A 27,500-nucleotide genomic window follows, 5' to 3' on the forward strand; every position below is an offset into this window, starting at 1 on the left:
ATGATGTAATCCAGCTGGTAATCCAGCGTCAAAGTACCTCTCCTCCTCCTGTGATTTTTGAACAGTGTATTTTCTATTATCAACTAAAACTTATTGCAGAACTCAAGGAATCTTTCTCCTCTTTTGTTCCTGTTGCTAAGTGCATGTTCTCTTATAAGTCTGTCTCCCTCCTATTATAGTGTTCCAATCCCCCTTGATTATCAGATTTTAATTTCCCTTTAGATGCTGAATTACATATTTGTCTCCCTATAAACCCTTTGTCTCATCGTCTTGTGTTTCTGACATTGACATGTATACCTAAACTATAATTATTGGCATTGGTTTGATTTTGATTCTGATCAGAACAACCCTATCACATCTGTTTCCACTAAGTAACTTTTTGTCCTTCCTTCCTGTTCATATCAAATCCTAGTCCCATTATATCATTTTCTGCATTTGTTGATATTATCCTGTATTTGTCCAACCATACATTTTTATTCTTTTCTGTCATATTTCACTGACCTTTGCTACATCTAGTTTATGCCTCCTAAGCATTTCCATTTTTATATTTTCTAGTCTCAGACTACTCCATGCCTTGACTCAAAGAATGCAACCTTTTTGTTGTTTATTTTTTTTCCTAGTATTTTCTCATAGTCACCTCCATCTTGGGACTGCCCTCTCAAGAGATCTGAATGGGGAACTAATCTGAACCTTTTGCCAGTAGAGGGATTATTATGATACTTTTTCAGTTACAGATCACATTCCCTGCTGATACACAATACAAATTTCCATAGATTTTTGGATCCCCATGCTGATTCTCCTGGCTGTGGGGTACTTTCGCACCTGGAGGGCAACTGGGTACTCTGAAACTGTGTCTGCTCCTTCTCCCTCTACTGACAATGTTATTGGCAGAATGAGAACTGTAAGGTGTCCCTACATGGATAAGGTGTGCACTAGCCAGGTAGCTAACTGTGTGGGATGCACACAAAGGATTTTTAGATTAGGCGACTCTCCATCCAATCCAGATAACCATGTAGTAAACCCAAAACTATCGGTGTAAGATCAAAAGAAATGCCTTCCTCAGGTGACAGTATTAAAATCCTAGTGGTTAACTGCTGAAGCATTCACAACAATGAGCCAGAGTTCAATGTGTTGCTGTGAAGCTCACTAAATACTAGGTGCAGAAAGCTGGTTGAAATATGAACTAATACCAGTGAGATGTTTTCAAACAGAAACTGAAGCTGCATGTGAGTTTTTTTGGGCAAGACTTAGTATCAGGGGTGGTCATAAAATTGTAATAGGATCCTGCTATCACAAAACAGACTCTTCTCCTGATGTAACTGAAAAGTTTACAGAAAACCTCAGTTTGCTTGTACTTAAGTTTCCCAATCATACTGTAATCATCAGTGGTGACTTTAATCATCCTACAATCAATTGGGAAAATTACAGTTTTGTTAGTGGTGGGCACGATAAGACATACTGTAAAATATTACTACATGCCTTCTCTGAAAACTACCAAGAGCAGATTATTTGGAACCCCATTTATGATGGAAATATACTGGATCTAATGGCAACAAATAGACCTAACCTCTTTAGGATGTCGACATCGAAATTGGCATCAATGATTATGATGCGATTGTGGCAACAATGATTACCAATGTACAAAGGACAACTAAAACAAGCAGAAAGATATATATGTCCAGTTAAGTAGATAAAAAATCAGTAGTGTCTTATATCAGTGAGGAACTTGAAACTTTCGACACAGGGCAGGTGCATGTAGAGGATAACTGACTATGCAATGGACAAATATGTATCCAGTAGAACAGTTTATAACGGGAGGAACCCTCAATGGTATAGTCCCTGTAAAGAAACTTCTAAAGAAACAGAGGCTGTTACATAACAGGTGTAAAACAAAGTACAGGACTATAGACAGGGAGATGCTGAATGAAACTTATTTGGCTGTCAAGAGGGAAATGCATGAAGCCTTCAATAGCTATTACAACAGAATATTGGCAAATGATATTTCAGAAAATCCAAAGACATTCTGGTCATATGTAAAGGCTGTAAGTGGCACCAAAGTTAGTGTCCAGTCTCTAGCAAATGAGACAGGAACAGAAATTGAGGGTAGCAATGCAAAAGCTGAAATGCTTAACTTTGTTCTTAAATGTTCCTTTATAAAGGAAAACCCAGGAGAATTGCTACAATTTGATCCTCATACCACTGAAAAGAAGAGTGAAATCAGTATTAGTGTCAGTGTTATTGAGAGACAGCTACAATCTTTAAAACTGAACAAAGCTCCTGGGCCCCATGGAATTCCTATCAGATTCTATATTGAAGTTGCAGCTAGTTAGCCCCTCTTCTGACTATAATCTATCGTAGAGCACCTGAACAAAAAACCGTGTCCGTCGGTTGGAAAAAACCACACCCGTATACAAGAAGGAAAGTAGCAGTGATCCACAAAACTACTGTCCAATGTCATTTAGATCGATTTGTTATAGAATCTTCTAGAACATATTCTGAATTCATAACATATTAAGGTATCTTGAATAGAATGCCAACCAGCATGGATTCTGAAAACACTGATCATGTGAATCCCAACTTGCACTTCTCTCACATGACATAGTGAAAGATTTGCATCAAGGGAGTCAGACAGATACAGTATTTCTTGATTTCTGAAAAGCATTTGACTCAGTACTGCACCTGGGCTTCTTGTCAAAAGTTTGATTGTACAGTGTATCAAGTGAAATTTGTGACTAGATTGAGGACTTTTTGGTAGGGAAGACAAAGCATGTTATCTTCGATGCAGACGTAACTCTGAGTGTGTCTCTGGGAAGTGTGTTGGGAACTTCGTTGTTCATGTTGTATATAAATGACCTTGCAAACAATATTAATTAGTAACCTCGGACTTTTTGCAGATGATGCTGTGAACTATAATGAAGTACAGTCTGAAAGAAGCTGCAGAAATATTCACTCACCAAGCGGCGGCAGGACACACATAAAAGACTGTTGAGATTGGTGAGCTTTCAGAGCCAGTGGCTCCTTCTTCAGGCAGAAGGGTTGAAGGGGAAGGAAGAAGGGTGAAGTAAAAGGTCTGGGAAGATGTAGGAAAAGGGGTAGATTTTGGGAAAGTCACACAGAGATGCGGGTCAGGTGAGACTTACCGTATGGAATGAGAAAGAAAGACTCTTTTTTTTATACTTCTCATCCCATACATAAGTATCTCCTGACCTGTGGTTCTGGGTGATTTTCCCACAATCTACCTCTTTTCCAAGACCTCTCCAGTCCCTTTCCTTCACTCTTCTACCTTTCCCTTCAACCCTTCTGCCTGACGAGGGAGCCACTGGCTCCGAAAGCTTGCCAGTCACAGCAGTCTTTTATATGTGCGTTCTTCCACCACTTCGTGAGTAGATATTTCATCTATCCAATTAAATAATTTCATCAATAATTGACTGTTTTTGTAGTGTAACTATTCAGTCAGATCCTGATTGCATTTCAAAGAGGTGCAAAGATTGGCAATTTGCTTTAAATATTCAGAAATGTAAAATTGTGCACTTCACAAAACTAAAAAATGAAGTATCCTATGACTATAATATCAACTGCAGGCGGTGCTCACATAGGTACCAATGATACATGCTGCTTTGGATCAGAAGGGATTCTCTGTGGTTCCGAACAACTAACACAAGTGGTAAAGGCTGCAGGACTTGCTTGCGAGATGAAAGCAGAGCTCAATATTTGCAGCCTAGTCAACGGAACTGATAGTGGACCTCTGGTATAGAGCTGAGTGGAGGGTATGCACCAGAGGCTCAGATGTTTCTGTGGCCATCTAAGCTAAAGATTCCTCAATTTTTTTCCATAGTGTGGTTGGGTTTCAGGTTCTGCTGAATAGGTCAGGAGTCCACTAAAAGCAAGAGACCACTACATGGATAGCTGGGACTGTGTGGAATGGGCAAGGTGGCTTTTTAGGTTAAAGTCTTGAGGAAACTCAAAAAGCGCTTCAGTCTCAAATTGAGACCTCAGACAACCGAACACTGTGGCTGGAACCAACGGAAAACATCTCCTCAGCTGAACAGGGAGACAGACCTGTTCAAGGAGTGGGAATGGTTACTAAGAAGTTGGACCAGATTAAAATCAAAGACTTGTCTGGGGCTCAGAGGAGGAAACTTCTTAGAGAACAAAAGCTAAAGGAGAGAAAAGAGTGGCTTCCTAAACAAAAGTGGAGGGAACTAAAAGTGGTTGAGCCCAAGACCTCCAACAAAAGACTGTCCCAGGGCAAAGGGGGTGTACAAACCCCTTCTACGTTGAGGGCAGGCAGTAAGAGAACAAGGGAGGAATTTAAGAATCCCACTTCTCAGGATAACCGTATCCAGAAAAAGCCAAAGCAAGAAATAGGAAACAGTCCAAAAAGATGTGTGGTGCCCGCTCATCTAGTTATGATTCAACTTGCTCATGTCAGTGCGCGGCAGCACCACCTTGTGAACATACCTATTATAATCCCAGAGAGGAGGATTATGGTTCATTTGTATGCTCACTTGACTCCACTCTCAGGACACTGCTTACTTCTCTGGACTTGGCCTAGCTATGTACATGGACTTTGTATGGAACTAATGATCGGTGTTCTTATTAAAACAATTTGGTTATTCTCCACACAGTTATTTGTTGGCGTTACTACACTAAATGCAAATATGTTGATGACATTCTCTTTGTCAGTATCTTCAGTTCCATGTCAAATGACCAATAAACTTCATGTATGCTATGCAGTCTACATATTTATCATTTATGTTTAAAGCAACAGAGTTACTTTTCCTCTTTTAACAGGAATTCTTGATTTTTGTTTTCATTTTGTTCAGTGTTAATTTACTACATACTGCCCAATTGTACACCTCTGTTAGGCCATTTTTATTTTCACAACTATGAGTTTTGGTGTTTTACTAGTGACTATAATGTTTTATCAGCAAAGAGAATTTTTCCCAGATGTCCTATTTTGTCTGGAAAATTATTGATACCTGTTAAGGGCAGAATTGGTCCTGATATACTTACCTGAAGGAAAACCTATGTTACCAATGGTTTCTGTAAATATTTAATATCAACTGAATGTGGCCTCTCCTTATCTGTTGTATCATTTTCCTGGTATGACTGGAACTACTCATTAGCTTTTCTTATATAGGAGGTGTTCAAAAACTTTTGCACAGTCGTCTATAATTTTTTTTTATTTCTTGCAGGAAGAGAATGAAATTTTTTGTGAACATACTTGGAAAATTTAGCTTTAAGTTGGTATATAAAAGTATTTTCTTTTATTTACAGGTGAGCCATAGTGGACCATGAAGTAGATTTCAGGTTGCAACAATGGTCGATGATTGAGATCCTCTTCAAGACCGGCGATGACTCTGCCACATCGATTCACAGAAAGTTGCTCCCTGTTTATGGGGAGGACACAGTGGATCACAGCAGTAACCTGTGGTGGTTGCAGAGGTTTAAAGAAGGTGATTTCTCTCTAATGGACAATCCACAATGGGGTAGACCATCAATGGCAGTGAGTGATGTGAATAAGGAGACTAATGATCAAATTATCCAAAATGACACAACAGACTGCTGAAATGACTCATTTGTCATTGGGTAGTGTGGTAACACTGGTACAAATCTGTGCACTTTGGGTGGCTGGCTTACTGACAAGATAAATGAAAACAATGAGGAAGAATGTGTGCGAGAGTCTGAGAAATAGCTCTCAGAGCAAACACGCTGTGCTACGTTTTTTTTACCAGCTGATCAATTTGCTCTCTTCATCTTAGCTGGCTATCTAGCTGGATGCCTAGGAATTTTGTATGTCTGGTTTCATAAATCTTTTGGTTGTTGATCTCCATTTCTGGAGCTTAGAGTTTTTTATTTACTTTCTGAAACTGTATAATGTTAGTTTTTGAAAATTTTAGGGTTAGGCTACTTGCTGTGAACCATTTGTGTATTTGGTTAGTGACTGTCAGCACTGTATCCTGTACTGCAGAGTTGGGGACCCTTGGTCAAAATATTCGTGTCATCCACAAATATGACTATTTTTGCTCTGTCATTAATTGTAAATGGTAGATCATTAATATAGATCAGAAAAATCAGTGGCCCAAGGATCAAGCCCTGGGGGATTCCGTATTATATGTTTCCCCAGTCTGAGTTTACTGTTACACCTGCCTCCATTGTGATAACTCTTTGCTTCTTGTTGTGTAGAAAAGATTGTAGCCACTTTAAAGGTTTGTCTTTGACACCTTAGTGTGGAAGCTTTTTTAGCAATGTGTTATGATCTACACAGACGAAAGCTGTAGCAAGGTAACAAAAAATTGGACAGCTTCTGAGATTTGATTCACCTAGAGTTTCATCCGTTAGGCAAATTGTGCAAATGTCAGTAAGCCATTTTGTGTCATATGGCCATAAATCCTATCAAAACCTACTCTCTCAGGCACCTTTAAGAACACTGGCAGCCAAAAGATGGGCCAATAATTGGATGGTACATTCCTTGCCCCACTTTTGTGGATGGGCATCACTATTGCTTGTTTCAGTCTGCCTGGAAATGTCACAGTTTTCATTGACTGGTTATATAAATGGCATAATATGTGACTGATTAAGTCTGCATATGATTTTAGAATCCTATTGATATTCCATCATGTTCAGAACATCCGGAGCTTTTAAGTAATTTTATTATTTTTTTTTCAATTTCTTTTGGAGATGTAAGATTCTGCTGTACTTTAGTTTTAATAGTAGGATACTCTAACAGAGAATTGATGATTCTGTGTAAAGTTCTTTAGTACTTGTCCTTACAATTCTTTTATTTTCCTGTTACTTGTTAGGGTGTCCTCCAGTGCTGGACAATCTATCTTCTGTGTACCATCCCACTGCATAAAACTCTAAGCTAACTAAGACACTTTTTAGGCAGGGGAACCTTTGCTAGTTCTCTTACTGACAACAACAGGGATTTGATCATGTGTAACCTCATCGCCGCCATCAATGCTCTTACTAGTTGGCTCCCAGTTCTTTCTTGCGTTTTTATTTAAACCAAGATTAGATTTTAATGCTTGGTTAGTGCTGAAAACATCTCAGCCAAAAGTATTGTGTATTTGAGGATTCAGCAACGACTGGTATAACATTGCAAAATTGTACATTTTGTTTATCAGCTTATCACATCATGCTGAGAGTGTCTAACAGTTAACTTCCTGATCAGTAATTTCTGGGAATGTGTAAGACTGCCTCCATTGTTTTGACCACATGCATGGGTGGATACTAAAGCTCCTACATATGTTGCTGAGCTTTAAATTTGCTACAGTCTAGTGCCAGCCTTGGAGCTGCGTCATATGATACACAAACATAGTGTAGGTGTAGGTACAAACCTAATTACAACATTACTTGTGCTGTCATGCACAAAAGTTTCAGACGTACTTCCTACAGAAGTCAAATATACTACTGACATCTTGGAAAGAGCACAGCTGCTGATTATGGTGAGTTGTCTGTTGGTATTCTGAAGTTTACTGTTGGGAAATGTATGAGCACCTGTCAAAACTCTTTGCTTACTCTATTGAAAGTTCAACAATCCCAGCCTCATGGAACAAAGCAATACTACTAATACTGCACTGCAAAAAAGGAAGCATTCAAAACATTAAAAAAAAAAAATTTGCACCATAAGTCTAATCAGTGTTTTGTACAAAGTTTTTACAAAAATATTGTTAGATCACATCAGTCCTACCCTTGACATAGCTCAACCCACTGAGCAAGCTAGATCCCATAGCAGCTGCAGCACTCTAGGCTACTTTTGTTCTCTATGTAGTGATAAGCAGAGTAAACCAGGGTTGAGGAATTTTTTTTTTTTTTAAACCAACCCAGTGAATAAAATTGTATTTTATTGTTGTTGGATTTTTTCGTACTGATGATTAAACACTTCCGTTTCAATTCCTATAATTACACTATTCAAAACACTAACCCATTCTGATAACTATTTAGTGCCACACTGCATCCATTAGGAGGAACTTCTCCACCTATAGGCTTATTTGGTCAAAAGTACGAAATAATTTGGGACAGAAAAGACCTGAGAAATTAGTGAAGAACTATAAATCAAGGCGTGCCTCCAAAATGTAGTAAGTTTTATTTCAGTCATTACGATTCTATACCAAGTTAAAAATTTTCTTTTATGTGGAAGTGTAAATGTTATTTAGCTGTGTTTCTTGCATGTCAAGAAATGTTGAGGCACAATATTAATAAAATAAATTCTTGAGACAGTACATAGTTGCCTTCAATAAATGTGATGGCGCTTTTAAAGTTGTGGAAGGCTAATTAAGTAACATTTAGTATGTTAATTAAATATAAGTAATGAAATAGTTTTTTTCCTTGAGGTACAATATTAATAAAATAAATTCTTGAGACAGTACACACAGGGTGTTTAAAAAATGACCGGTATATTTGAAATGGCAATAAAAACTAAACGAGCAGCAATAGAAATACACCGTTTCTTGCAATATGCTTGGGACAACAGTACATTTTCAGGCAGACAAACTTTCGAAATTACAGTAGTTACAATTGTCAACAACAGATGGCGCTGCGGTCTGGGAAACTCTATAGTACGATATTTTCCACATATCCACCATGCGTAGCAATAATATGGCGTAGTCTCTGAATGAAATTACCCGAAACCTTTGACAACGTGTCTGGCGGAATGGCTTCACATGCAGATGAGATGTACTGCTTCAGCTGTTCAATTGTTTCTGGATTCTGGCGGTACACCTGGTCTTTCAAGTGTCCCCACAGAAAGAAGTCACAGGGGTTCATGTCTGGCGAATAGGGAGGCCAATCCACACCGCCTCCTGTATGTTTCAGATAGCCCAAAGCAATCACACGATCATCGAAATATTCATTCAGGAAATTAAAGACGTCGGCCGTGTGATGTGGCCGGGCGCCATCTTGCATAAACCACGAGGTGTTCGCAGTTTCGTCTAAGGCAGTTTGTACCGCCACAAATTCACGAAGAATGTCCAGATAGCGTGAAGCAGTAATCGTTTCGGATCTGAAAAATGGGCCAATGATTCCTTTGCAAGAAATGGCGGCCCAGACCAGTACTTTTTGAGGGTGCAGGGATGATGGGACTGCAACACGGGGCTTTTCGGTTCCCCATATGCGCCAGTTCTGTTTATTGACGAAGCCGTCCAGGTAAAAATAAGCTTCGTCAGTAAACCAAATGCTGCCCACATGCATATCGCCGTCATCAATCCTGTGCACTATATCGTTAGCGAATGTCTCTCGTGCAGCAATGGTAGCGGCACTGAGGGGTTGCCGCGTTTGAATTGTGTATGGATAGAGGTATAAACTCTGGCGCGTGAGACGATACGTGGACATTGGCGTCATTTGGACCGCAGCTGCAACACGGCGAACGGAAACCCGAGGCCGCTGTTGGATCACCTGCTGCACTAGCTGCGCGTTGCCCTCTGTGGTTGCCGTACGCGGTCGCCCTACCTTTCCAACACGTTCATCCGTCACGTTCCCAGTCCGTTGAAATTTTTCAGACAGATCCTTTATTGTATCGCTTTTCGGTCCTTTGGTTACATTAAACCTCCGTTGAAAACTTCGTCTTGTTGCAACAACACTGTGTTCTAGGCGGTGGAATTCCAACACCAGAAAAATCCTCTGTTCTAAGGAATAAACCATGTTGTCCACAGCACACTTGCACGTTGTGAACAGCACACGCTTACAGCAGAAAGACGACGTACAGAATGGCGCACCCACAGACTGCGTTGTCTTCTATATCTTTCACATCACTTGCAGCGCCATCTGTTGTTGAAAATTGTAACTACTGTAATTTCGAAAGTTTGTCCGCCTGAAAATGTACTGTTGTCCCAAGCATATTGCAACAAACGGTGTATTTATATCGCTGCTCGTTTAGTTTTTATTGCCGTTTCAAATATACCGGTCATTTTTGAAACACCCTGTATTTGCCTTCAATAAATGTGATGGCGCTTTTAAAGTTTGGAAGGCAACTAAGTAACATTTAGTATTTTAATTAAATATAAGTAATTAAATAATTTTTTAATTTTTTTAAGTTCTTGAATATGACGTTACTGAAAAGGGGGTCATGAACAATTCACCAGTATGAAATATGCATGAAATACTAGCAGACGCTATAACCTAACCGCAAAAAACATTGCATGCAAAAAATAAAAACTGTCAGTGTTTCCTTTCTAACAAGAGGCCAACGAGGATTTCCCGTGAGTCTCCCCAAATAAATCAACACATCACGGATAAAAGTCAGCGCCTAGTATCGGTAGGTTCAACCCATTTCTTCAAATATCCGAAAGCCATCAGGATACGAACATCAACTATTATCCGCAACGAAAACACTAGAGCGCCGTACAACGTATGATTCGTGGCAGAAAACAATATGAGGCATTCAATTAAATTTCGATACAAGTATACAAATACAGTAATGTATGTTTACAAACAAACTCACGTGCGTCAACTGTCACACTATATGTGCATCCAAAGTCTTACAGTCTCTCCAGAGTTGACTATGAACTTGAAATTGGGATCATCGACACAGGCTGATCCCACTAGTGTACAACACAACAGAGCAAATTGTTGTGGTTTCAGCTTTGTTGCATGTAGAAGACAAGTATAATCGATATTGTGCTTGCAATTATAAGACTTTTGCGCGTGACAGCTTCCATAATGATAGTATCTATGGTCGAAGAATAGGATAGCCTGTCTGGGGCAAGCTTTGAACACATGTTGTTGTTATTGTGTACACTATACAGTATACAGTGTCTGTTAAGGATAGCGAAGAATTTGTGGTAGGTGGGAAATTAATTTTGATTGCATAGTTTAATATGTTTGTTCTCGGAAGAAGTTGGAGTGTGTGATTTTCGTTATTTGCTGGGCTTTTATTTGCATGTCAGCACAAGCTTGCATAACTCGAGAGCGTTCGTATACAGCGTATAGTTGGGTGTTGATATTTACACGTTCTACTGGCATGGCATGCCCTCACATTATTGCCAACAAAACAGTAGACTCAAATATCCCTTTATATTTTTGGGGTTTCGTTCGGGTGCCTTTTCTGTAAGGACTACCTCGTCGGTGGGATTTTAAACTCGAATTCTTCACCTCTCCTTGTAAAAGAACGTCCAGTAAAGTGCAGTGGTGTTCAAAACTATCATCCTGTGGATCACTGCTTACTACAATTTCTTGCTCATCAGTCAGGTAAAACTATCGTCAAGATGACGAACGTATACACCTAGTGCGGTCCCATGTGAAAATCAAGTTTATAAGCAAACCACCAGTCTTATAGGTTGGACTTATTTCTTTTAACAAAGTCTCAACAATCAAAATCCTATATTTCTATGAAAAAAATGTGCCCAGTTTTTGTTATGAAGTTTTAAATAATGATTTTTAATTCCTTGAAGATGCCTCTACGTGGTCTGTAAGCAACATCACTTATTAATCTTAAAGCTTTCTTTTGGAGCTTAAAAGACTGCTTTGCAAAAGGGGTATTTCCCCAAAATACTATTCCATGCTTCAGTAGACTAAGCATGTATGCGTAATAAGAACTAACACTGTTCCACTATTGCAGCAATCTTTAAGCACTCTTAATATGTAACAGCACTTGCTTAATCTTTTGTTAAGCATTTCTACATGTTCTTCCTATCTTAGATGCTCATCTACCCATAATCCTAAAAATTTTATGTGATTCTTTTGCTGAATTTGGCTATTCAATAATGAGGATTTTACACTGATCTTATTTTATTCCTTATATGGCTGGAGTTCATCCATACAGTTTTCTTGTCGTTGACAAGTAGACGGTTATCTGTAAACCATTTTTCTGCCACTTCTGTAGTTTTGTTAATTTTTTGCTGCATCTCATAATCATTCTTCCATTTTATAATGAAGCTGGTATCATCAGCAAATAATATGGTATCAGCTGTTGAAAACTGTCGAGGTAGGTCATTAATAAAAATCAAGAATAACATTGGTCCCAATACCGAGCTCTGGGCCACCCCATAATTAACGTTTTTTATATTCAGAATGGTACACATTTCCATCCTTAGAAATTTGTACTCTTTGTTTTCTATCAGTTAAATATGACTTCAACTACTCTTAGGAAATACCACGGACACCATAATTAGGCCTATACAGTTTTAAGAGCAGTAGATTATGACATAAGATCAAGCGCTTTGGAAAGGTCCAAGAACAACCCACAGATCAGTTCCTTGTCCTCAATAGCTTTGTAGACAAGTTTTAGGAAACTGAAGAGAGCTGTTTGTGTAGATTTGCCTTTTCTGAAACCATTTTGTGGATTTACAAGAATTTTATTTTGGTTTAGGAAGTCTAGCAATCTGCCATACATTATTCTTTCAATTATTCTCGAAAATACAGATAATAATGATAGAGGACTGAAAGTTTTAATGTCAGACTTGTCACCACTTATAAACTGGTGTTACTGTTGACTGCTTAAGTTTACTTGGAAACACACCAGTTTCAAAGGAGTCATTGATTATGTCCACAATTTGAGAGGCAACATTCTCGGTACTATATTTAACAATTTTGTCAGGGATACTATCAAATCCACAGGTCATTTTACTCATTAGTTTGCTGATAGCCGTTCGTACTTCTTTGGGTGTTACGGTATATAGGTACATTTTCTTTCATTTATTGGAGTTGGTACCTTTATCTTTGGATTATATTTAGTGGTCAGATTTTGGGCTACATTAATATAATGATCATTAAATATATTAGCTGTTAGAAGTCGATCATCAACAATTTAATTTTTGTTTTTTATGGTGATTGTATTACTTGCACTTTCATGCTTGCCTGGATGATTATTAATAACTTTCCACATAGATTTCATTTTGTTGTTACTCTTTCGGATATATGAATATTGTGATTCCTTTTTGCAGCAATTGTAGCTTCCCTGTGCTTTTTCCTATAACACTTGACATATGGTTTCAAGATATTATTTTGCTTTGCACACTTATATAGCTTTCTAAGATTTTCTGATGACTCTTTGATTTCACTTGTTATCCATGAATTTGATTTTTTTGTTTATACCGTAGCAGTGGTCTATTTATAATTTGACAAGAACTTGTTGAATTTTATATCTACAGAACTATTGCTTTCCAAGTCCCAGCTTACATTTTTTAACATTAGATGAAAGACCCTAATGCTGTCATCATTAATTAATCTTCTCTCAATATATCTCCTATTGTCACTTTTCTTATGAGATTTCTCTAAAGTCAATTTAATTGCTTGATGATCAGAGAAACCTGTATCCAGTACCTCAGATTTAAAGCCACATTTTGATTTGTCAATGAATATTTGGTCTATAGTAATTTCACTTTTGCTGCTGTGTCTGGTGGTACCTTCTACACACATGCCCATATTGTATGTTTTTAGTAGATTAACAACTTTTTGCCCCCATTTTTACAGCTGTCCTTGAAATTAACATTGAAATCCCCAAGCACAATTATATATTTTGACTGACTATTCAGATAGTTCAGAAGATTTTCCAAAATTTCAGAGAATACTTCAAAATTGCCAGGTGGGAACCTATATAAACATGCAATTATAATTTTACTATCTGTTAGTTCACATAAACATATTCAAAATCTTTTTCAATACAGCAGACATTTTAAAATCTAATTTCCTTTGATTTATTACCTGTTCTTATATATACATGTTCCACCCCCTTTGTATGTTTCCCTCCAAAAGCTGCTGACCAACTGGAAGTCTGAAATCCCAGCTGCACATTTATAAATAGTTCATGTAGCCTGTGTTTAGTTATATGCAAGATAGAAATCTCCTTTAGTGAACCATTCAAAAGGACCCCTAGCTCATATAACTTACTGGTTAAGTCCTGTACTTTATGATATAGGAGAGTTAAAGAATTATTCAGTCCTGTGAGAGGTATGTTTCTTGCTTGGTTACTTCTTTGAAGAGTAGGCTCAAATCTTTTCATTTATGACCTGATTTTCACCTCCTGGGAGTCCTGGACTTCTTCTTGAGTGTTTTCTTCTGCAGTGGTTTGGGCCATAAAATAATCATTCATATGTTGTTTGGATGCTAACTTCTGCCTGTTGTTTTTAACTTCTGTCCACTCTGGTACGGCTTCTGTGCTGATTCCCTGCCATTTGTTCGTTCGACTAAAGGCATATTTACTATTACATTTTGGTTTCTTCTATGGTTATTTTCATATATTGTAGTGATACTGTCTTCTGTGTTGCTTCCTTGTCATTTGTTCATTCCATGGTATGCATATTTACTGTTAATTTTTTGGTTTCGTCTTCTGTTATTTTCCCATACAGTAAGCATACAGTTTCGCTGAGTGACTGATCTGCCTGTTGCAAGCAGTTAACAGAGATCAGTGACTGTGTGGTGGGCTGAAACATGCCTGAATAATGAAGGTGACAATAGGCTAGTGTCTTTCTGACAGTTTTTGAAGTTTATTATAAATGTGAAACTAGAATCAGAGCACACAGATACCATATGTACCACATAAATTATGACCAATTCCAACACTTCATATTTGTCATTGTCTTGACTATCATGAAACACATTCTGTGGCTTGGGAAGTTCAGAATAAAACTCTGTTCATTTCAGGCATGAGATCCAGCAATATTGTAAAGTCTTTGGTTTCAAGATTGATATGGTCTACCTATGTATTTGGGCACTAGATTTTTCAAGACACCTACAAACAACGGGAAAATGACAAATTGTGGCATCCCAAAGTGTGACATTGAGAAAATGGTGGGTTCCCATGACCTGAAAGGAGAATATGAAACATTAAACAACAGTTCCCAGCAATCTGTTGGAAAATTCATCATTGCAAAATTTCTGAAATCTACAATGTTTCTGTGTACATTAACTTTTGATTTGGCAGTGAGGTTGTTAACACACTTTAAAGCTCTGACATTCTCATCATCCATTTTCCAGACTGTAAAAGGTGTAGCTAGTCTGGTTTGCTGAGTAACTAGATACCAACCTTCAGGTGAGGAAGCTGAAGCAGTTTCACGTTGGCAAACCTAGATAACAATTCAACAGTCCAGAAGAACAAAATTATTCTTTGTTCTTTGGGCCCATACAGAAGTGAAATCAGAGAAACTGGTGAGTGTTTATACGTACACTGGGCGTACAACACAAATAAAACTGGTTTACCATAAAATCAACAGATATTAGAAATATCTATACATTCTACTAACTCAGTATCATTGATAGTGTGCTTCAGGCCCTTGTGATTCTCAGTGCCTCATATGTTTTTTTATGTACATGTCCTGCAGCAGCTAATGGCTAGAGTGTGATATTGGACTTCCCGCCTCCCTGAAATGTTGATTTTGATATGTGTTATAGCAATAGTTGGACACACATTGTCTTCATTTACTGTTTCACATTCGCTGCCCAGTCCTCAACAGGAAGAAGTCTCGGATGTGGGTTTAGAAAATGTCCTTAAGAGGGATTATTAAACTTGTGTCAAGGGAAACAGAAATACTGTTGTTTCTGTAGATCTGTAGTGATGAGTAGGTTGTTAATGAAGTGACACGTGTCATAAAAACGGCACTTCATTGTCTAAGCAGCTGCAGAGCACAGTTCAATCATGCCATTTTTAATGTTGGATTTTTGTGAAAATTATTATTTGTAATGTAGCATATGCATTATTTTATTAAGCTGTTCAAGCTACAATTGAATTACACATTAAAAATATGCTTTTTTTGGAATAGATTGAAAAATCAGCCAACCAGTTGCAAATAAAGGTTTATTATCCCTTGACCATACTTTTGATATTTGCAAAAATACCTTCTTCAGAAGCATTGGCCTTATTACATCACATGATGCCACAATAGATTAGATGAAGCCAAGCGGCTCTTGTCATAAATGAAATTACTGCTGGGTGGCAGCATTTTGACATGAACAGTTGTTAGAAGGTAGTTTTGATGTCACATTTTCCAAGTCACATCGCTATCTTAGAGTGAGTGGCCTAACATAAGGAGGAAAAGTGGGTCTTTTGTCTTGGAAAAAAGTGAGTCTCTTGTCTCCTCCATCTTCTTCCAGGTTTGCTGTTTCTTTTCTTCTCTTGAACGCCCTTTAAGGGGATTCTTTTTTTTTTTTTTTTTTCATGGCACTCTCCACTGGCACAAATGCAGGGTCATCTGTAGTATCTTGACACTTCGTTTGAAGATGATTAGTGTGACAGTAGCTGTGTTGCTGTATACTGACACTGCAACCTGGCTGGAAACAGAGAGCATGCAAATCTGACATGATTGTCTACATATATGCACAGATCACGAAAGAAGTTCGGGAAGAAAAGGTGTTTCGATCAACAAAGAAAACTTGTTCCTATTGTCAAAGTTAAAGTATAATTTATGAAGTAAGTGTTTTCTGTTATGCCTGGAGAATATCTCGGATCTCTGAGCTTCATGTCTACATCTTTTTCCCGTAATTTACGAGGAGTTTGTAATGTGTTGAATACATTGCAGTGTGTACCATTATCATTATTCACCCCCACATAATCATGAAGTGGCATTAAATAGAAAGACTTGCCTTGGAGGCTGAACGACCCCAGACAGGGCCTTCTGGCCAATAATGCCATGTGATCATTTCATTTAACACTTTCAGTTTAGGTGAAGCAGTTTCAAGATAGTCTGTGAATTAATTAATCATTTCTAAATGAAATAATGGAAAATCCAGGATGTAATGTAACAATATTATGAAAGAAAATTTGCTACCATATAGAGAGGAGAAGCTGAGGCGCGACTCAGCATCTGTGCTGTATGGTGAGTAGCAACTTTCCTTTGATAATATTGTTTCACATCTAAATGAAGTATTCAGCAATATTGCTAGTGATAATTTGAACAACCAGAAATACAGGGTGGCCGAAAGTCTGTTATTATTTGAAAATTTAATACTTCACAGAATAATGTAGGCAGGGGAGAGGTAAAAATTGACACACATGCTTGAAATGGCGAGGGTTTTATTGAAATGAAAACAAAATGCACAAAATGACCAACAGGTGGCACTTCGTAGGATATAAAAGCAATAATTAGCATAAAATTGATGTTTAACAAAGACAACTGTATTCTCTTTATAATTAATGCGTAACATGTCGGCTGTCATTCATCACCAATTCCTTTAGTCGAGAGACAATGTTGTGAACAGCACTGTACAGCATAATGGTAGGTATGACGAGAAATTGCCAAGAATGTTGTCTTTTTACGTCCCTAATAAGGTCGGAGGATGGCAGTAGACTTGTTTATTTATTTATTTACATGTCAAGTTCCGTAGGACCAAATTGAGGAGCAAATCTTCAAGGTCATGGAACGTGTCAGTACATGAACTTACAACATAAAAGTAATAACAGATAAAAATAAATGTTCATGAACCTGAAAGAAAATCAGTCCATATGTTTAAGCAAACGCTATCAGCAATACAATGAGAATCAGCTTAATTTTTCAAGGAACTCCTCGACAGAATAGAAGGAGTGACCCATGAGGAAACGCTTCAGTTTCGATTTGAAAGCACGTGGATTACTGCTAAGATTTTTGAATTCGAGTGGCAGCTTATTGAAAATGGATGCAGCAGTATACTGCACACCTTTTTGCACAAGAGTAAAGGAAGTCCGATCCAAATGGAGGTTTGATTTCTGCTGAGTATTAACCGAGTGAAAGCTGCTTATTGTTGGAAATAAACTAATATTGGTAACAATAAACAACAGTAAGGAATATACATATTGAGAGGCCAATGTCAAAATACCCAGACTCGTGAACAGAGGTCGACAAGAGGTTTGTGAACTCACACCACTTATTGCCCGAACCGTCCGTTTATGAGCCAAAAATATCCTTCTAGAATTGGAAGAATTACCCCAAAACATAATACCATATGACATAAGTGAATGAAAAGAAGCAAAGTAGACTAATTTACGTGTCGAAGTATCACTCACTTTCGATACCGTTCGAATAGTGAAAATGGCAGTATTAAGTCTTTGAACAAGATCCTGAACGTGGGCTTTCCACGACAGCTTACTATCTATCTGAACACCTAGGAATTTGAACTGTTCAGTTTCACTAATCATATGCCCGTTCTGTGAGATTGAAACGTCAAGTTTTGTTTAATTGTGTGTTAGAAACTGTAAAAACTGAGTCTTACTGTGATTTAACGTTAGTTTATTTTCTACAACCCATGAACTGAGGTCGTGTACTGCACTACTTGAAACCAAGTCAATGTTGCACACAACATCCTTTACTACCAAGCTAGTGTCATCAGCAAACAGAAATATTTTAGAGTTACCCATAATACTAGAGGGCATATCATTTATATAAATAAGGAACAGGAGCAGCCCCAACACTGATCCCTGGGGCAACCCCCACTTGACAGTACCCCACTCAGATCCCACATCACAGCCGTTATCAACATTGTGAATAATGACCTTTTGCTGCCTGTTGCTAAAGTAAGAGGTGAACCAATTGTGAGCTACTCCCCTTATTCCGTAATGATCCAACTTCTGGAGCAATATTGTGAGCTCAACACAGTCAAATGCCATTGTTAAATCAAAAAATATGCCAAGTGTTCGAAACTTTTTGTTTAGCCCATACAGTACCTCACAGAGAAAAGAGAATATAGCATTTTCAGTTGTCAAACGACTTCTAAAGCCGAACTGTACATTTGATAGCAAATCGTCTGATATAAAATGATCAATTAACCTTACATACACAGCCTTTTCGATAACTTTTGCAAACACTGATGGCATAGAAATAGGTCTAAAATTATCTACATTATTCATTTCTCCCTTTTTATAAAGCGGCTTTACTACTGAGTACTTTAATCGCTCAGGAAACTGACCATTCCTAAAGGAAAAATTACAAATATGGCTAAATACAGGGCTAACATGTGCAGCACAGTACTTTAATATTCTACTAGACACTCCATCATAACCATGAGAGTCCTTAGTCTTCAGTGAATTAATTATTGACTCAATCTCCCTCTTGTCTGTATCACAGAGGAGTATATCAGACGTCAATCTCGGAAAGATATTTGCCAAGAAATTTATATGATTTCCTGTAGAAACTAAATTTTTATTTAATTCACCAGCAATGCCCAGAAAATGGTTGTTAATACATATATCTGATTTATCAGTAACAGAAATATTATTACTGCGAACTGACTTTATATCATCAACCTTGTGCTGCTGACCAGACACTTCCTTCACAACTGACCATATGGCTTTAATTTTATCCTGTGAATTAGCTATTCTATTTGCATACCACATGTGGCTTCATGTAACCCTACTACCAAAAATCACATGGATTGAGAGGTCTGGGGACCTGGGAAGCCAAGCATGACGGAAGTGGCGGCTCATCACATAATCCTCACCAAATGATGTGCGCAAGATATCTTTCATACATGTAGCATTATGAGGTGGAGCACTGTCCTTCATAAAAGTCATGCCTTTCAACAGATGTTTATCAGCCAGGCAAGGTATGATGCAGTTTAGTAATATATTGGCATTCATTGCACCAATCACATGACATTTTATAAGCATTTCTTAATCAGTGTCACTAATGTGTTGCTGTTGAGCTCCACCTGTTGGCTGGTTTTTGCACTCATTTTTGGTTTCAATAGATCCTCATGTCATTTCAGGCATGTGTGTCAGGTGTTACCTTTCTATCAAAATTATTCATTTTCAAATGTTAACATATTTTTGGGCCACCCTTTATATTGAATGTTTTAATTATTTTGACAAGAGGGTGGATGTTATTACGAGCAACAGTTCAGGATTGAATATACTAGTACATATCTATTTGAGGATTGAATGCTACTCATCATATAAAGGAAACATTGAGCATCAGCATATAGAAAACAATATTCACTGGAAAACTGAGAGAGAAAATGTATGTCTAGATCACTATTCAGAGAAAGCAATGCACACCACACAGTTACATAAAAATGACGCTCTCTCTCTCTCTCTCTGTCTGTCTGTGTGTGTGTGTGTGTGTGTGTGTGTGTGTGTGTGTGTGGTGTGTGTGAAAGAGAGAGAGAGAGAGAGAGAGAGAGAGAGAGAGTTAGGGAGTTAGGGATTGAGTGATTGAGAGGGAGATGGCCTTTTTCCAAAGGTGAGCTAATATTTATCATTTGCTACATCTCTGTTTTCTGCTCACCACCTGTACTACTCATTGAGTAGCAACCTATTCTCATGGCTGTATTTATTAATTGAAAGGTTTAATCGATTTGAATTAGACCAGACTGGCATCAATGCATAGACAGACACATGCTGGAGTGCAAGGCAGTCATGAGCTCATGACTTGTAGGTACCAAAGGTTGTTAGACCATTATTTATTTAGTTTTTCTTCCTTTGCTGATGAAGCTTGCTTTACACTAGGTATTGTAAATATTGTTACTTGTTCATGTACAGGGAGCTGCTGCTGTTTATTCTAAGAATTAACACATGCTCTGAGGAGACCCCTATTAAGGATAGATTGCCTCTTTTGTGACGACATAATTTCTTCGTTCCTTAAAATTATAACATCAACAGCTAGTTCCAACAAGAAAGCTTTTTCTATCTCACTCATATTCATGTAGTAATTTTTTTCTTGTATTGTTATTATTTCAGAAAATGGGGAAAACAACAAAAGACAAGAGAGATATTTACTACCGCATGGCAAAAACTGAAGGGTGGAGAGCAAGGAGTGCTTATAAACTGATACAAATTGATGAAGAATATAATATTCTTTCAGGTAACTAATCATGTTGTTTTCTTATTTTGATGTATAACATTAAACCCAGTTCTTAGTGACATCCTCCCCTTCGTTACCCTTTCCATGTCCTAGTAATTTTAACATCCTACTGTCCTTTAAAATGACAATAGAGAAACCCTTCGCAGATTACAAGCTATAGTGTGAAAAAATCACCACAACTTACTTTGCAGAGGAATCACAAAGATATGGGTAAGGATATAAACAAGATACTCAGTACTATAGTCAAGTTTTCAAACATTTTTTTTGTTCATCACTGTTCCTTAGATACTAGCAAGAAAGAGAGCGTTGAGGAGTGTGGAAAAAATGGTGTGTTTTAATAAAGAGAAATAGCGGTTAGAAATTTCATTAACAATTAATTAGCATATTGATCCCTATTTTGGCGGAAGTTAACAGTGTAAAATTAGTAGAAGAACTGCTACTTTTTTAAAAGCTGCTGCTTCATTGCTTTGCAGTCGCGTGGAGGGTCTTAACCAAAGGCTCCGTCAATTCTGTGATGGTCATGGCTGCAGATTTCTGGACTTGCATTATGGAGCAGAGAATTGTAGGACTACCCTCAATGGGTGATGGTAGCACTATGCAAAGGAAGCAGGTATTAGAGTAGCAGAATACTTATGGAGTACATATGGTTTTTTATTTTTAGGCTAGGTAGCAGTTTGAAGTCCTCTGATGAACACTCACCAGTCAAGATGCAGAAAGCAAAATCAGATCACTTACTTCCTGAACTTACTGCCTTTCAGGAAAATTGTCATGCTCAAATTATTCTTGAAACCGAGAGCTGGATGAAAACCAAAATAGAAAACTCCAAAGTATTCTGCGAGCTATGGGACATACTTATATCGAGAAGAGAGATTAGATGCTGTAGGAGGGTGAATGTTCATTGCTATTGACAAAAGTATTGTGTCTATTGAGGTTGTATTTGAGTCTGGCTGTAATGTTATCTGGACACTAGTAACAGATATGTTAAATGCTACAAGATTCCAGATAGCTTCTTACTTCTGTAGAGAAAATATGGAGAAGTTTGTCAGAAACTGTTTTGATTTCAGGAATATTGATATTAATAAATTTTGACCAGAGCAGCATGTAGAATGTTGTGCAACAGAAGTAGTATTTCATAGTAAGTCCTTTATAATAGTAGGTATATACAGATCACCTTCAGGAAATTTTAACCTCTTCATAAAAAATCTGGGAGCTCTGTTGCCCCATCTCATGGTAAAGAAAAGGAAGTAGTGGTTGCTGGTGAATTTAATGTGAATTTATTTAAAAGCCCTGTCAGTGAACAATTCACTTTAGTTCCTACTGTGAACTTTGCTGCTAGGATATGTAAATGCTCCGAGATTGCAATTGATAATATCTTTGTAGACAAATCTAGGGAAAAAAGTCATATCACAAAACCAATAGTAAATGGGATATCTGATCATGACATGAAGCATCTTGTGTTCAATGTTGAAACTTGTCAGGATAAAAAAAAATCAATTAAATCTTGAGTACAGGAGGGTAATAAATAAGTCAAAACTTGAGAAATTCAGGGAATTACTCAAAGACGTGAACTGGGAAGATGTTTACAATAATTCTGACTCAAATGGAAAATACAAAGCATTCATTAATAAAGTTGATTCCACTTTTGAAAATTGTTTCCCCCTAAGGGTAACTCAATCACAGAGAAGTCAAAAAATAAACCGTGGATTACACAAGGAATAAATATATTGTGGGACAAAAAGGAGACTGTCTCTACTATCTAGGAACAACTCTGATGTTAGAATTGTAATGCATTACAAAGAATACAGCAAAATATTGAAGCAAGTAATCCAGAAATCGAAGTAGCTTTATTATGAGAAAAAGATAATTACATCAGGCAACAAAATAAAAACTGTATGGGATATAGTGAAGACAGAGACAGGTGGGGCCAAAAAGGAAGAGGAACAGATAGCTCTAAAAATAAATGAGACTTTGGTAACAATTGCATTTAGTGTTGCAAACCTCTTAAACAAGTACTTCATTTCTGTTACTGATATCTTGGGGTTATCAGGTTTGGTGAGCAGTACAATGAAGTATCTGAGACCAGTCTTTAAAAATAATTTCAATAAAATGGAAATGACACTCATGTCTCCCAAAGAAGTAGCATCCATCATAAAATCCTTAAAATCTAAGAATTCCAGTGGGTACGATAACATATCAGTTAAGTTAATCAGAGTGCTCATGCGAGTTGAGTTCTATCTTAAGTTATTTGTGTAATCAATCTCTTATCAGCGGAACATTTCCATTCTGGCTAAAATATGCTGAACTTAAGCCTCTTTACAAGGAGGGGGGGGGGGGGGGGGGGGGAGGGGGGTAAAGAGATACCATCAAACTATCGACCAATTTCACTTTTGCCTGCTTTCACAAAAATATATGAAAAGGTTGTGTTCAAGCATCTCCTTAAGCACCTGACTGCAAATAATGTATTGTCCAAGTCACAGTTTGGATTTCTTAAGGGTTCTGATATAGAGAAAGCTATTTACACTTACAATGAGAATGTACTTAATTCATTAGATAATAAATTAGATGCTTCTGGCATTTTCTGTGACCTGTCAGAACCCTTTGACTGTGTGAACCATAGCATTCTGTTAAGTAAATTAGAATATTATGTTGTCACCAGCAATGCTGCAAAATTGTTTGAATTTTATCTATCCAACAGGAAACAAAGGGTGTTGTTGCAAAATACCTGCGCAGTAAGCAGTCAGTCTTGGACTGGGGATTAATTACATGTAATATTCCTCAAGGTTCCATCTTGGGTCCATTACCTTTTCTTGTGTACATTAATGACCTCTCATCTGTTACATTGCCAGTTGCTAAGTTTGTTGTGTTTGCATATGATACAAGCATTGCAATAAGCAGCAAGTCAAGTACAGATTTAGAAATAGCTGCCAATCAAATTTTCACTGATGTCAGTAAGTGGTTTAAAGCTAATTCACTGTCATTAAACTATAGGCAGTTCAAAACCTGTAACAGATTTCCTTCCAGCATGTGTATAACATATGAAGACATGCAGATTGAAGAGGTTGACAGTGTTAAATTTCTGGGATTACAACTCAATAATAAATTCAGCTGGAAAGGGCATACCACAGAATTGCTTAAGCTCGTAAGCAAGCCTGTATTTGCAATGAGAATGGTGTGAGATCTAGGAGATATAAATATAAAAAACTTGCATACTTTGCTTACTTTCATTCTATTGTGTCATATGGGATCATATTCTGGGGCAACTCATCAGACCAAGCTAAAGTTTTTAATGTGCAAAAGCGTGTGATAATCATTTGTGGTGTAAATTCAAGATCATGTAGAAACCTGTTCAAGGAGCTTTGTATTCTAACCACTGCTTCTCAGTATATTTATTCCTTAATGAAATTTGTTGCAAGTAATACATCTCAGCATTCCAGAAGCACTTATGAGTTCAAAAAAGATATATTTAAATAAACGGTTCTTTTTAGAACCTTTTCTGACAGTTATTTCAGTAAATATTGAAGGCATGTCACAACCCAAGCAACAGCTGCTTGAAGAACTGTGCTGTGAACAGAAGTGTGATGTACTGTGCATACGAGAAACTCACAGAGATACCCAGCAATGATGACTGAAAATACCTGGTTTGCAGCTAGCTGCAGAAATACCTCATGCTAAATATGGAAGTGCTATTTTTGTCAAGCCAGAAATCCCAAGTCTTGAGTGCCTATTGTACACATGACAATAACATCGAGATCATCACCTTGGAACTCAGCAACTGTCTGATCACATCATTGTAGAAGCCTCATTCCGAAAAATTTGTTCCTCCTAAAAACTTTGATTCACGGAAGATATCTGTGGTAATAGGGAATTTTAATAGCCACAGCCATGCCTGGGGATACACTCAAGAAGATGAAAATGGTGAAGCCATTATATCTTGGGCTGAAACTGACTCCCTCTCCCTCATTCATGATAGTAAATTACCTCCATCCTGTGACAGTGGAAGGTGGCAATGAGGGTACAACCCTGACCTCTTGTTTGTGAGTGAAAATGTAGCGCAACAGTGCCACAAATCAGTGTGTCATCCCATACCTAACACACACATAGACCAATAATGTGCCGACTTCTTCCCATCATAAGACCTCGAGAAATTGGTTTTAGACGAAGGTATAATTTCAAGAAGGCAGATGGACTGAAACTTTCTAAAACGCTGGACAATAAAGTTCGTACAATTAAGCCTATGCCTGAAGAGTATGAACACTTTGTTGAGCTTGTTAAATTCTGCTCGCAAGCATGTATCCCAAGAGGCTGCAAGACAAACTACCTGCAGGGCGTAATTTCAGAAACAGCTACATTGCTCAAGGAATATTATACCCAATACAATGAAAACCCATTCAGTGAGGAAACCTCCCAAATTGCTAGATCTGTCTTCTCCCCAATCTCTGAGGCAAAGAGAACACAGTGGGAGAAACTGATTGAAGACTCTGATATGAGTAGAAGTAGTGACGAGGCCTGGAGGCTTCTAAAAGAGTTGAATTATGACCCTTCAGAGGTGAATATGCATGCGAATGTCTGAGCTGATCAAATTACACACCAGCTCATACAAAATAGGAAACCACCTTAATCAACCAGGCCTGGTAAGAAGACGTGTGAGAGACGTTCTGACCAAGAAACCAATACTCTGCTTCAACCATTTACCCAGACTGAGGTGGATCTCACTCTTAGTAAGTGCAAAAATTGGAAAGTGGCAGGCCTTGATGATATAAGAGTTGAGCAGATAAAGAACTTTGGGCTGATAACGAAAGCATGGCTGAGTGACCTAATGAACAACAGTGTCCAATCCTGCAAGATTCCTAAACTCTGGAGGAAAGCCAAAGTTATAGCTATCTGCAAGCCAGGCAAGGACTAAAGTGACCGTAAAAGCTACCGCCCTATATCTCTCGTATGTCATCTGTATAAACTTCTTGAAAGTCAATTCTTGCCATGCCAAAACAGTACATGTCGCTCTTAATGATACGTGTCGTATCATCACCGGGTGCCTGAAGCCTACTCCTCTGGATAAACTGTAGAGCCTTGCGGGAATTGCATCCACTGACATCCTCCGAGAGGTAGCAGCAAAAAGTGAGAAGAAAAAATCAGAAACTTCTGAAGCTCACCCCCTATATGGCTATCAACCAGCAAACCCACGATTAAAATCCAGAAAGAACTTCCTCAGATCTACCGAGGCTCTAGTTGGGGCACTACAGCAATGCTGAATCGAACTATGGTGTGCAAGACTTACCAGTGCTGTGGGATGGATTACACCAAATGAAAGACTACCACCCGGCTACACAGAGAATTGGAGTACATGGAGATCCCTCAACAGACTACACTCAGGTGTCACGAAATGTAAGAGCAATTTGACTAAATGGGGTTTCCTAGAGGAGCCGCCACTCTGTGAGTGTGGAGCAACGCAGACGACCTTCCACCTGCTCCAGTATACCCAATGTCCAGCAACATGCACAACAGAAGACCTGCTACATGCAACGCCAAATGCAATAGAGGTCACTAACTTCTGGGCAGCAAAAGTGTAAATAATTGTCTTATATATATATATATATATATATATATATATATATATATATATATATATATATATATATATATATATATGGTTATAATAGAAGGAAACATTCCACGAAGGAAAAATATACCTAAAAACAAAGATGATGTGACTTACCAAATGAAAGTGCTGGCAGGTCGACAGACAGACAAACGAACACAAACATACACACAAAATTCAAGCTTTCGCAACAAACTGTTGCCTCATCAGGAAAGAGGGAAGGAGAGGGAAAGACGAAAGGATGTGGGTTTTAAGGGAGAGGGAAAGGAGTCATTCCAGTCCCGGGAGTGGAAAGACTAACTTTGGGGGAAAAATGGACGGGTATACACTTGCACACACACACATATCCATCCACACATATACAGATACAAGCAGACATATTTAAAGACAAAGAGTTTGGGCAGAGATGTCAGTCGAGGCAGAAGTGCAGAGGCAAAGATGTTGTTGAATGACAGGTGAGGTATGAGTGGCGGCAACTTGAAATTAGCGGAGATTGAGGCCTGGTGGATAACGGGAAGAGAGGATATATTGAAGAGCAAGTTCCCATCTCCGGAGTTCGGATAGGTTGGTGTTGGTAGGAAGTATCCAGATAACCCGGACGGTGTAACACTGCGCCAAGATGTGCTGGTCGTGCACCAAGGCATGTTTAGCCACAGGGTGATCCTCATTACCAACAAACACTGTCTGCCTGTGTCTATTCATGCGAATGGACAGTTTGTTGCTGGTCATTCCCACATAGAATGCATCACAGTGTAGGCAGGTCAGTTGGTAGATCACGTGGGTGCTTTCACACGTGGCTCTGCCTTTGATTGCGTACACCTTCCGGGTTACAGGACTGGAGTAGGTGGTGGTGGGAGGGTGCATGGGACAGGTTTTACACCGGGGGCGGTTACAAGGGTAGGAGCCAGAGGATAGGGAAGGTGGTTTGGGGATTTCATAGGGATGAACTAAGAGGTTACGAAGGTTAGGTGGACGGCGGAAAGACACTCTTGGTGGAGTGGGGAGGATTTCATGAAGGATGGATCTCATTTCAGGGCAGGATTTGAGGAAGTCGTATCCCTGCTGGAGAGCCACATTCAGAATCTGATCCAGTCCCGGAAAGTATCCTGTCACAAGTGGGGCACTTTTGGGGTTCTTCTGTGGGAGGTTCTGGGTTTGAGAGGATGAGGAAGTGGCTCTGGTTATTTGCTTCTGTACCA

General features: G+C 38.3%; 2 protein-coding genes across 7 annotated transcripts in view; one reads left to right on the forward strand and one right to left on the reverse strand.

Moving 5' to 3' along the window:
- Positions 1-10,627, reverse strand: part of LOC126171732 (putative tRNA (cytidine(32)/guanosine(34)-2'-O)-methyltransferase) — a 74,315-nt gene extending 63,688 nt beyond the window's left edge. The window contains exon 1 of the mRNA XM_049920822.1: positions 10,445-10,627. The gene's annotated coding sequence lies outside the window, so the exon portion shown is untranslated. The remainder of the gene's footprint in view (positions 1-10,444) is intronic.
- The window catches only part of LOC126171748 (putative tRNA (cytidine(32)/guanosine(34)-2'-O)-methyltransferase), a 64,785-nt gene continuing 47,524 nt past the window's right edge, over positions 10,240-27,500 (forward strand). For 3 of the 6 annotated variants that reach the window (XM_049920823.1, XM_049920825.1, XM_049920824.1), the window contains exons 1-2: positions 10,639-10,784; positions 20,582-20,705. In XM_049920823.1, the coding sequence (XP_049776780.1) occupies positions 20,585-20,705 (121 nt within the window). In that variant the 5' untranslated portion in view covers positions 10,639-10,784; positions 20,582-20,584. Of the gene's footprint in view, positions 10,259-10,638; positions 10,785-11,298; positions 11,411-14,916; positions 15,088-20,581; positions 20,706-27,500 lie in introns of those variants that run through there. The other 3 variants (XM_049920826.1, XM_049920828.1, XM_049920827.1) reach the window with 3 other exon arrangements.

Source organism: Schistocerca cancellata, chromosome 1 (assembly GCF_023864275.1).
Source record: "Schistocerca cancellata isolate TAMUIC-IGC-003103 chromosome 1, iqSchCanc2.1, whole genome shotgun sequence".
In the NCBI taxonomy this organism is placed as follows: domain Eukaryota; kingdom Metazoa; phylum Arthropoda; class Insecta; order Orthoptera; family Acrididae; genus Schistocerca; species Schistocerca cancellata.